The sequence below is a fragment of the Quercus suber genome, unplaced genomic scaffold (genome assembly GCF_002906115.3).
Source record: "Quercus suber isolate HL8 unplaced genomic scaffold, Cork oak 2.0 scaffold_724, whole genome shotgun sequence".
NCBI lineage: Eukaryota > Viridiplantae > Streptophyta > Magnoliopsida > Fagales > Fagaceae > Quercus > Quercus suber.
This window is the reverse complement of record NW_027070164.1, coordinates 236,229-249,229: the sequence shown is the minus strand read 5'-3', so window position 1 is coordinate 249,229 and position 13,001 is coordinate 236,229. Positions and strand designations below refer to the sequence as shown.

At 34.6% G+C, this 13,001-nt stretch overlaps 1 protein-coding gene across 1 annotated transcript; it reads left to right on the top strand.

Annotated features, from left to right (window-relative positions):
* The first annotated feature begins 1,570 nt into the window (after positions 1 to 1,570).
* LOC112003665 (uncharacterized) lies at positions 1,571 to 2,400 on the top strand. The gene is made up of 3 exons (XM_065766605.1): positions 1,571 to 1,766; positions 1,935 to 2,041; positions 2,209 to 2,400. The coding sequence occupies exons 1-3, from the start codon at positions 1,571 to 1,573 to the stop codon at positions 2,398 to 2,400; spliced, it is 495 nt and encodes a 164-aa protein (XP_065622677.1).
* The last annotated feature ends 10,601 nt before the right edge of the window (positions 2,401 to 13,001 follow it).

The following is a 13,001-nucleotide window of genomic DNA, read 5'->3' as shown; positions in this document are numbered from 1 at the left end:
CTACAGTACCATCTTACATTTGAGATGGTACTGTAGCTAAATCTCAATTTTTTTTTTTTTTGCATATGAGATATGGCCTTCCCATTGTTGATCAGTTTTGGGGCTTAAATGCCAAATGTTCCTAACATTTGGCATATAGAAGCCCCAGTGCTGATGCTCTTTATATGTTTACAAAGGAGCGCTAAACCCAAAATTTACCTGACTATAGTCATAGTGCAAGTGCAACAACTCTATATCTAGTTCTAGGATTTGTGCTGCTGTAGGTACATAGAAATTAAAAGCACCATTATATTGGAAACACTAGAAATTGCAATGTGGGTGAGATTTGAGAATAGGCGCAATTAGTAATGCAATAGCAACTATATACCTTGCCCGCCATTCATGGTAGTAATCAATCCAGAACTTGTCTGTGTGAAAGAGGCGGTTTATCTGTTTATGTGATGTAATTGTGTAGCTTGCAAATTTTTGCATAAGCAAAGGGTTTAGATTCTGAAAAACAATATTAATATTCAATATCAAGGGCCTATCCAAATTCCAAACTGAATATTCATAGTAGTGGAGCTAAAAATTTAACTATTTAGCAATACAAAAAGTTATTTTATCTATTTTACCTACACACATGCTGCAGCAGTGGATTTATTTTAAATTTCAACACAATAAAATAATATAAACATCACAATAAAATAAGATATTTACTACAATAAAATAATATATTTACCTTACACAATCATCACAACCATGCATATAACCAGACTGGGAATAAATTTTTTTGGCGAAAATGCACTTTTCGTCCCTACATTTTGGGTCAATTTTCATTTTGGTCCCAAAATTGATTTCTTTGCAAATTTCATCCCTAAAAAAAGAAAATCGTTTTTAAAATAGTCCCTACCGTCAACCCACTCACGGAAACCTACTACGTGGCAGACGGAATACTGTTTTTGCTGACGTGGCGCTGATGTGGCCATTAAAATATTATTAAAAAAGATTATTTGGCATTTTTTGAATGCCACATCAGCGCTACTCTCAATTTTAATTTTAATATTATTAAAAATAAACACCNTGCATTTTGAGCTCTCCCTCACTTTCTCTCTCTGTCTCTTCTCATAATCTGTTTCTTTGTGCTTGTGCCGGCGATCTTTCAAGACTCTTTCGACGATTTCAATTTCCCTCAACTTCTTAGGATTAAATTTGCTCAATTGGGTTTCTTTGAATCCATCGTCATCCTTTTTTTTTCCAAGAAAAATAATCAAATACGCACATGTACTCATTGATTTCTCATTCCTTCTCTCTTTCTCTCTGTCTACGTAACTAGTCAATCTTTATGTTCTATTTAATTTTTTGTAAATTTTATTTTAATGTTTGAGTTTTTGAATACTATCTTGGACTACATACGCACTTATTTTCTTTCTTGGTTAATTGTAATTTTTATATACAGTAGAGGGCTCTCTGCTTTTGGTTCTTTTAGTATTGTTCTTCATTTGATTTTGTTTTAAGTCCCTATTCTAATGTTCCTTGTGTTTTATTTCATTCTCAGTTGGGATTTTGAAAGTGTTTCTGGGGTGGGTTTTCCATGGAATCAACGAACGGAAGGTTGAGTGAGGATACTTTGAGAAAACACTTCAGCAACTATGGTGAAGTGGAGGAGGCTTTGATTCTCTCTGACACCGATAGGGGTAATGAAACAGGGTTTGGCTATGTTGCCTTTAAAGACCCAGCTGGGCCTATTCACGCCCTTAATCAGCAACATTACATTCTTGATACAAAAGGTTCGTTTCTTTTTTCTTTTTGGGTTTCTTTCTGCGTTAATTGTTTTTATGCTTTTATCCCGGTTTTGATTTCTTTTTTCTTTTATTATTAGCAAGTTTCTTTTCTTTTTGTCTTTCGTTTCATTGAGTGTATATATATCACATAGCTACGCTCATTTGATTTTACAGTTAATGTGAAACCAGCCTTGTGGATAAGTAGTGTGACGAGCCTGAATAAGAATACACCTCCAACGGTTGAGATGGCTGGATCAAGTGATAATAATAAGAAGATTTATGTAGGGGACTTCCATTACATTTGACAAATCGGGAATTGAAGGAGTACTTTGAGAGTTTTGGCGTGGTTACTAATGCTAGGGTGGTATATGACGAAGAAAATAAAAAATCGAGGGGCTTTGAATTTGTTACTTTTGATTCCGAGGATGTTGTGCATAATGTGTTGCAGAAAAGTTATCTCGAGATGGAAAATAGGCTTCAAATGGTTGGGAGGGCCGACTCTGACAGGAATCAGGGGCTGATATACACTTATGATTGTAACAACACATGCTTGGGTTCTGGTCGTTCTGATTCTGAGACTTATGGCCCTTATCCTCCACCTGCTCCTCAGCCTCCTTATGCACCACCTTGTGGGAATTAGTCATGGCCTAGTGCGACATTCCCATATGTAGTTTCTTGGAATGGACTTCAAACTAGTGGTCTGTTGCCTTATGCAAACCCTGCACCCCATGACAATTCAACTAAGGATGATAATCAACCTCAGATGGAGGATAAGTCAAGCATGGGAAACAATGATGTAAATGACAAATAGAAGAGAATGGGAACAATGATGTAAATGACAAATAGAAAGAGAGTGACAATCAAAGTAATGTGATACTTGTCCATGACCCATTGGTACAATTGGCACCTCCTGTTTTTTTTTTGTAGTGGATTTACCATTGCCTGAGTTAATGTAGGAAAGGAAAAAGTAATGTGATACATAGCATTTGAGACTTGTGATGATTGTAAATGGAAGTTTGTAATTTTTCTACTTGTTCAGTTTCTTCAATTCATTAATCCAACTTTCAATTTTGTTACATTTTTGAGCCCTGCTCATCGTCATTCACTTTCTTCAAGTCATTAATTTATCTTGCAATTTTATAACATTCATGTTGATCTCCAATTATTGTTTAGTTCCTAACATTATTTATTATGTTATACTTGTATATTCATTTTGAAATATTTATAAGAAATTATCTTTTACGACCCATGAATAGGCCTATTTTGCTTAATAATACATTTTTAAATATTATTTGGCAAACCCTGCAACCTAGACCTGCTCCACCATCCAGATTTTCCTCAAGTTCAAACTCTCCTAGGCTTATAACAGTTGTGAGGTTTGAATCTAAGAACAGGAATCAAAGGCCGATATACACTCATGATTGTAACCATGGCAGCTATCATATAGTATATACATCTGTATAGCTGGTCAAATGCATGTACTCTGTTGTGATGATGGGGATCTTAATTTTATCTAGGTTTCAGACCAATAGAACAAATCAAACTGTAATTAAAGGGAGTAATTGAATTGTCAAAAATAGTGACCTCATGTTTGTGCACTGTTGACTGCCTTCAGAAATATTTTGCTTTTTTAGCTGCACTAGAGTTCCACAAACGTCCACGGATTTGTTGGGGTGAGAGGATTTAATTGACAGAAAAGTTCTGACGCCATTTTGACAACTTGGAGTATTTGACAGGGTTCTATAGTTTGTTTAAGAGTCTGTTCCATTGTAAAATTGTTCAAAGCCTTCTAGCTTTTTTTGATTTTTGATTTTGACTTGGTTTTTTGTTTTTGCTTATTGCTATGAATTCAAAGTCTTCAATCTGATAGGATTATGGTTGATGTCTTATACTCTTTTCTATAAGTTTTTATTGAGTAAAAGAGTATATATTTTAAAATATTGGGAAGTCGACTTCACTTGCCCGTGTCTGCTTCAACTTCACCTTAGCCTCGTCGGATGAATTTATGAACGAACAAGCAACTGAATCAGTCATAACTTTCTATTTTCTTATTTTTCCTCCACAGGTGAATGAAGTCTACTATACAAGTTTGTTGGCTTTTTAATTTTTCTTTACTTCAGTCATAAACCCAACGGGCCTTCAATTTTTTTTTTTGCCGCGTGGGGGGTGGTGGTGGTGGTGTTAATTTAAATTTAAATTAAAACTCAAAATATAGAAGAGAAGAATAGATATTTCAAGTAATTCAACTACTTCTCTACAACTCTTGTCAAGTGTTGGAAGGTCATTTTGTATATAGTAGGCATGTAACTGCGAAAGTTGAAATGTTGAGAACTAAAAATCAGGCACCCTTCGTTAATGAATCACAATAGCCAAAGACCAACTCCAAACTAATTTAAAAGAATCTCTTTTGACCCATTACATGACGATTTATAAGACTATCTAAGTGTATTATTTAAATGAATCACATGCACGGATGGTCTCTTTAATCGTCACAAAATGGGTCAGAGGACGATAAAATTTTTACAATCACAATACCTTATGGCTTGATCCCTTTTCCAACTCTATTTTTTTCCTAGTAGGAACGATCCTAATCACACAATTCATTCTCTCTCTCTCTCTCTCTCTCTCTCTCTCTCGCTCTCTCATGAAATGCAAATTATATTGATGTAATTTGCAATGATGTCGTCGAAGTTAGAAGAAAGCACACACAATGCTCTATTTGATGAATAAAAACTAAACTGTTAGTTTTCTGATAGTGATGTAGGACACGGTTTAATATTTAAATTTTGTAATTATTTAATTATATTATTTTTATGTAATTTTTGTTATTTTACGTTTCGGGTTATTATTTCCTTGTTTTTAGGTGCTTTTAATGCTTTTTAGGTAAAATTTGGTTCCTATTATGGTTAGATATCAATTAGGAGTTATTTTAGAATATATTTTCTTATCTATCAAGAATATATATCTTGCATCAGTTGGTATCAGAGCCTTAATTCACCTTGGTTTGATTGCTAACCGACAAGACGGTGACCACCACAACAATGATGGCAGTGATGACGTCAACAACACAATCCTCACTAGGGCTGAGTTCCCTAATTTTCGTGATGAGAATCACCAATTTTGTGAAAAAAGTCAGCAAATTATAGGTGAAATCAAGCAAAAGATTGCTACTCTTCTAGCTAGGAAATCATCTCACAATAACAATGATCAATCTATTCAAAGACGCACTCCTAACTACAAGAAAATTTCATTCTACGATGGAGATATATGCAAGTTGGATTTTATCGACTAGCTTCTTGATTTGGAAGAGTATTTTAATATTTGGAAAATTTGCGATGAAGAAAAAGTGCGGCTTGCATCTAATAAATTGGACGATGAAGCAGAGGAATGGTGGGAAGAGATTCAAATCAGTAGAAAGTGGCAAGGTTAGCATCCAACCTACTCTTGGCAAAGAATGAAATGGTATTAATTGATTTATGGTTTCCTAATGACTATTATGATATACTTTATTATACAAGTGTTGATTATAAATCTATATATTCATATGAAAAGCAATATGTTCAAAACATGAAAGGTCAAAACCAAAATTATCATAGCCAAGTCTATGTGTCAAATAAAGGAAATGGTTTGAGGGTTGAAAAGAAGTAGCCTATTTCTAAAGAAAATTTTGAAGTGGTTAAAGAAGATCAAGACTTGCAACAAGTTATTGAATTAAAGATTGAAGAAACCACTTGTCAAAAGTTTGATGAAGATGTCAAAGAAAAGAAGGTTGTGTTGGTCAAGAGATGGTAATTATTGAGAATATTGTGGAAGATCCAATTGAGGTTAAATATGATGATGAGTCTATCATCTGTAACCCTCAGGTTCCGGTTGATTTGTTGAAGATGACTACACAATATGTTGATTTTCTTGAAGTAGAAAATTTTAATTTTATTATCAACCCTTTGTTGATTGATGTTGCAAATAAATTGAAGGTAGATAAAAAGAAATTTTATGCTACATTTTATGAAAAATTCAAGTTTCAAAATCGGATCAAGTTATTGAAGCATTCAAACTATTTGTTTATTAAGAGCAGAGATTTCAAATTTCGACCATCAACTCAAGGTCGAGTTTGTTTCAAGTGGAAGGGTCTGATGTAGGACACAGTTTAATATTTAAATTTTTTAATTATAGTATTTTTATGTTATTTTTGTTATTTTAGGTTTAGGTTATTTATTTCCTTCTTTTTAGATGCTTTTAATATTGTTTAGTCAAATTAAGGTTTTATATGCTTTCGTAGCCGCCTTAAGGTTTCTAACCACCCTAGATTTTTTTTTTTTACTATTTAAACGAATTGTAGCCTCCAAAGGCAATTTAGTTTTCAGATTTATAAAAATATAGACTTTGTCTATTTCTCTCTGGTAGATTCCAGAACCCTATCACCTCGTGGATTCAAGAGACCTCTCATGGATTCGAGATTTACTACTAAAAACTAACAGTTTAGTTTCTATTCCATCAAGAGAGCATCGTGTGTGTTTTCTTGAGGCTTCTGCGACATTAGGTAGTGAACCTCAAATCCACGAGGGGTTCTCTCAAATCCACAAAGAGATAAACTGGAATCCACTAGAGAAAAAATTTGACAAAAGTCTGGAATTTTATTGATTGAATAATTATTAAAAAATGTAACAGACTTAAAGGCCTATTTAAGGGCTCCATAAAACTTGGCAAACAATAAAATATATTCTAAAATAACTCCTAATTAATACTTAACCATAACAGGAACCAAATTTGACCTAAAAAAACATTAAAAGCACCTAAAAACAAGGAAATAATAACCCTAAACCAAATATAACGAAAATTACAAATTAAATACCAAAATTAATAAATTACAATAATTAAATAGTAAATTGTGTCCTACATCATGCAACAACAATTTGAGCAAATCTCTAGAAGTAGAAAATTACCTCTTTATTGTGCAATCAAACCCAATGAATGCTCTCAGAGTTTGATTTTGTTTTAAAATCCCATTTAGATAAAATGTTACAAAGATGATGGTCTAAATTGTGTTCTCTTTATTTTTGAATGCTATTTCAAAAGAATAGATGGATTTGAAAATAATTCGATATGGTTTTTGTGGTGCAATCATCGTGATAATGGAGAGAGAGAGAGAGAGAGAGAATTGTGTGATTTTTTGTAAGAATTTGTGTGATTATTGGATGTTAGGAACCCCAACCTATACTATATGCCTTGTATTCTCCTAATAGTTGCTATATTCCTTTTAGTTAGTTAGTTATTTAGATAGTTGAGATAATGATGAGTTAGTTAGTAATTAAGCACATTTAGCTCATTTAACACATGGCTTAATTCTTAGAGCATGTGTTGAATTAACTAGCCAATTATCTTAAGCCATGTGGGCCAGTAAGATTAGAGGTAATCTCTTATAAATACATGATTGTAATTTCAACATTATATCATTGAAGAATAAACCAATTGATTGTTTAATGCATTCCCTCTCTCTCTCAATATTTCTCTATGGAGGGTGATTACCTCGAATTAAGTCAATTTTCCTATAATTCCCATACATTCCCCTACAATTCCCATCCATCCCAATTAGGAACCACATTGGATCTTCAAAAACATGGGAGCAAATGAATTTAGATATGTTTGGTTGGTAAGAAATTAAGGGCTAGAAAAAGTAAATGAAAAATGAAAATAAGATTTTGATTTTAATTTTGATTTTGATTTTTTTATTCATTTTAAATGCTAATGTGAAAATTTATTATGTCAATTAGAATTTATTGTTATTATTATTATTTTAGTCGCCACATAAGCTTCAAGGGTGCCAGTGGTGAGATTAATTCAAAAAGTCAATGTCTAAAGGTCAAATCATATATTATATAGTAAAAATTGGGCTATAACTATAAGTAATGGTTGTGTCAAATAGCTGCATTAAATTGCAATTTTTTAGATAAGAGCTAACAATTTTTTGAGAGAGTTTTAATTTATGGCGTCCGCTTCTGATAATAACTCTTTAACAATTTATTTGTTCTTATCAACTACTGTTAGTATTTTTCTCCCAAAAAAAATTCTATGGCTAGTGTTTCAATAAAACATGCAACTTATATTTATATAAACATTTTTCATTTTTTACATTTTCTATGGCTTAATTTTTTATTAATATTTTTTTTTTGTTGGTTCTATCCTATTTGATTTTACATTTGATTGATAATATTTTCATTTACACAATAAAGTATTTATGTTTTTTTTTTTTTTTTATAAATTCTATCCTATTTTATTTTAGGTTTCGTTGATATGCTATTAATATTTTAAAAATAAATAAATAAATAAATATAGGACTCTTTTGTTTTTATCGAACCTGCATTCTAGGATTTGAAATGAAACAACCACATTAGCATCAACTCAAAATCTATTTTGCGTCTAAATAACAAAACCACATAAGCGGTAAAATATCTTTTTACATTCTCACCTGCAATTATATAGGAAAAAACTTTACCTAATGTAATTTTTTTAATGAATTCGGACTTATTAAAGGTACTCTCAACAATGGTTTTACAAATTGGATCAAACCAGTCAATTCAATCGAGAACTGGACCCTAGTTTTGTCTGATAAAGATAGGGAAAACCAATGGTTCAACTTGTAAAAACTAGGAATTGGACCCTTTTTTGATTCTTTGACCATTTCGGTTTTTAAAATCACGCTCTTAACTAAAACTTGTCTTTTCAAATTCTTAAGTGTACCAAATGGATTGAAAGGACCAAAATGGACCAAAGCAGACAAAATGGAGTGAATTGGACCAAATTGGACTGAATGACCAAGTAGAACGAATGGAATAAATTGGACAGAACATACCAAATTGGACCAATTTGAAACAAATGAACTGAAATAGACCTAGTGGACCGAATAGACCAAATAGACCTATTGGACCGAATTTGATCAAAATCATGCAACACATTAGACTAGTACTAGTTTATCTTGTTTTTTTATTAGAACTTAGGGATAAACCAGGTAATTCATCATAAGACAACTTTTGACGATTCCTAAAATATAGGGAAATCTCCAAGTTAAGCTTATCGCTTACTTAACAAATAATAATGACCAAAGATTAGCTCTAAATCTATTTGAAAGAATTTCCTCCAACCCACTAAGTGGCAATTTATAAGATTATTCATGTGCATTATTTAAACAAGTTATATGACTCATTAAAAAAGACATATAACTAAAACTACATGTAAATAGTCTTTTAAATCATCACATAATGAGTTAGAGGACGATAGCTCCAAATTTGGAGCTAAACTTTTTTAAATCACAATACCATATAGGTTTTCCCTCTCCAACTTATGAGAGTGCTGCATGGAATTATTCTAGTTTGCCTACTTATTAACCCAATTCTAGGCCTAGTGGAATTGGTTATGGGCATTCTTGAGTGTAGGAGATTAGAATGGGCTTGAACCTAGTAGAGGTTTGTTGCCTTATGTTTGCACTCCATCACAATTCAACTAAGGATGATAATCCACCTCAGATGAAGGATAAGCAGGGTATGGGAAGATGTAAATGACAACTAGAAAGAGGCTAACGATCAAAGTAATGTGATATTTGTCAATGACCCATTGATTCAATTGGCACTTCCTAGTATATCTTTTGCTAACGTCCATAGTTTGATTTCCCATCCCCAAGTCAATGTAGAAAAAAAGAAGAAGATAGTAATGTCATACATAGCATTCAAGACTTGTGATGATTGTAATTTTTCTAATTATTCAGTTTCTTCTGTTCATTAATTCAACATTCAATTTTGTTACATTTTTTAGTCCTCTCATCATTCAATTTCTTCAAGTCATTAATTTATCTTACAATTTTATAACATTCGAAAGGATTTCAAAAGAATTTACGAAGTGTTGCCTAATTAACTCCATTAAATATGTATGGAAAGATTTTAAAAAAAAAAAAAAAAAAAATTAGTTCTAGCTTTTTCACTAAAGTTTGGTTAAAAAGAGAAAAAATTAAAATTAAAGTAATTACAAGAAAGATTTTCAGGAAGTCCTTGATGAAATCGATATGGGGTTGTCAAAGTTTGATGGGCAAAATACGGTTGAGCCTCTAAGTTCTATGACTGGTTTGGTTCTTCATACTGATGACTCAAACAGTCCAGAGGCACAACACTCTTCAGTCACAAAGGGGATTACTCCCTTAGGTGGGCAGTTTCGATGTTGGAAAAGGTTGGCGAGAGAACTTGCTGCTACTATGAAAGAAGGGGGTCCATTTTCTGCCAAACGTGGTTTTCAGGAGAGTATGGAGGTGGAGGATGATTTACATCCTGCAAAGAAACATTGTGCCAATACAAAAACTTTTGAAACAGTAAAGGCTGTGGAATAGCCCCGCCAAGAGCAATGAGTTGCTTAGCTTGGAATTGCCGTGAGCTTGGCAACTCACGTGCAAAAAGAGAGCTTGAAGATTTAATTCAGGCTCAAGCTCCCCTAATTGTTTTTTTGTCAGAAACTTGGGCTGATAAGGAGTAGTTAGATAGGTTCAAATATAAGATTAAGTATGCAGGGTTATTTGTTGTTCAAAGTTAGGATAGAGGGGGTGGTTTGGCACTTTTGTGGCAAAAAGGGGTTTCAGTTTGGGTTAATAGTTTTTCTAAATTTCATATTGATGCTTTGATTAATGGTGGTACTAATGAGGTTTGGAGATTTACAGGTTTCTATGGTGAGCCAGATACAAATGCACGAGATGAGGCGTGGAACATGCTTCATTTGCTTAATTCAAAGCCACACTTACCGTGGTTATGCACGAGTGATTTTAACAAGATTCTTTTTACTAAAGAGAAGCGAGGGGGGAGGGTGCGCTCTAATGGTTAGATGTAGGCTTTCAGGGATGTTCTTGATGTTTGTGGTTTTGTTGATTTAGGTTTCACTAGTCCAGAATTTACGTGGCAAGGAAATAGACATAGGCATGTGGTTTGGGAAAGGTTGGATAGGGGTGTTGCTAACTATGATTGGATGGCTAAATACCCTGCAGCTTCTGTTCAGCATCTTCATTGCTTTGCTTCTGATCATAGACCAATTTTACTCTTGTTGGATCCAAATGGTGAGTCTGTGAAATGGAAACAGAAACCTTTTCGCTTTAAGGAGATGTGGTTGGCTGATCAAGGTTGTGGGGACATTGTCAAAAAAGCTTGGGAGGTTCGGCCTAGGTGGCAACCCATGTATAGAGTTGTGACGAAGATTAAGAAGTGCAAACAAATATTGCATTCTTGTAGTAAGGACCATTTTGGGAATGTAAAAAATCAGATAAAAAAGAAAAAGGAACTTTTATGGAAGGCTGAGGAGCCTTCGGCCAAGGATGGGGATCATAATATGGTGGTTCAATTGCGTCGTGAATTAAATATTTTGCTAGATAAAGAGAACCGTATGTGGTTTCAACGGTCAAGAGCTTTATGGTTGGCAGAGGGGGATAGAAATACTAGGTTCTTTCATGGGGTGGCAACTCAACGTAAAAGAAAGAATTTTATTAAGGGGATTCGGGATAGGCATGGTGCTTGGATCACGGATGAGAAGGCTGTGGGTGATACTTTTGTTGATTTTTATACCCGGCTATTTACTACCTCTAATCCAACTGAACTGGAGAGAGTATTAGCTTAGGTGCAACCAGTGGTTGATGATTCTATGAATACAGCATTATTACAACCTTTTGTTCGGGAGGAGGTGGAGGTAGCTATTAAGCAGATGGCCCCCTTAAAGGCTCCAGGACCGGATGGGATGCCTCCCATCTTTTATCAGCATTTTTGGCCAAACATTGGTATGGAGATTTCTGATGCTGTTCTTTCATGCCTTAATTCTGGTACTTTCCTTTGGTCTATTAACCACACTTTCATAACTTTGATTCCTAAGGTTGATAATCCTAAAACTGTTGCTCAATTTAGGCCTATTAGTCTTTGCAATGTTATTTATAAAATACTGAGTAAAGTGCTTACGAATAGACTGAAACCTATTTTGAATTCTATTATATCAGAGGCCCAAAGTGCATTTATTTACTGATAATATTCTGATTGCCTTTGAGACTCTACATCATATGAAAACTCAATGTTCAGTCTATCCCTACTTATTCTATGATTGTATTTCGTCTCCTTATTGGTTTGCTTAAGGACATTGAAGCCATGATTCGGAAGTTTTGGTGGGATTGTTTGGAAAACTCTAGGAAAATTCATTGGGTTCGGTGGGAGATTCTTTGTTCCCCAAAATCGGTTGGTGGTATGGGCTTTAGGGACCTTCGGATGTTCAATGATGCTATGCTAGGTAAGCAAGTTTGGCGTCTGTTTCATGATCGGAATTCTTTGGTCTATAAGGTATTTCGAGCTAAATATTTTTAGTTCGACAATATCTTTGATGCTAAAGAATCTCCTAGATGTTCCTTTGCTTGGCGGAGTATTTTGCAGCCCCGGGAGGGGGTTTTGAGGGGTGCTCATTGGCGGGTGGGCAATGGGAAAGATATTTCTATTTGGCAGCATCGTTGGCTTCCATCTGCTGGTAGTGGCTGTGTGATTTCACCCCAACAGGATCAGTCCCTTCAGGTGGTCAGTGACTTATTTCTGCTCGACACTAGGAGGTGGGATGAGGAACTATTAGACTGTAATTTTTACCCTTGGGAGGCTGAGGTAATAAAAGGTATTCATGTAAGTCAAGTGGTGGATATGGATACGCTGGTTTGGCCCTTGACACCTGATGGTACGTATTCGGTTTAAAGTGCTTATCGGTTGTATGGTGAGATTAATAGACAGGCTTTGCCAAGTTCTTCATCTGGGGAGGGAGACAAAGGGTTGTGGAACAGCATTTGGAAGCTCCGAGTTCCTCCGAAGGTTCACCATTTTCTTTGGAGAGTGGTTAGAGATACGCTGCCTACAAAGCTTAATCTGTTGAAGTGAAATGTGGTGGCAAACAGGCTGTGTGAGCTCCGCTGCGAGTCCAATGAGGATAGTCTTCATGCTTTATGGCTTTGTGATACGGTGAAGGCTATTTGGATGTTTGATTCGAGTTTTTCTTTTATGCATTCCAAGCATTTCTCCAGTTCTGCCGATGCTTTTTGTTTCTGCGTAAGGAGGCTTCTCCTAGGTTGGTGGAGCATTTCGTTATGGTTGCATGGTGCATTTGGGAGCATCGAAACAAGGTTAGGTTGAGGCAGTAAGCTTGGGGGATTGGGGAGGTGTGTCGGCTTGCTTCTGATTTGCTGAAAAAAAGGTGTCCCGG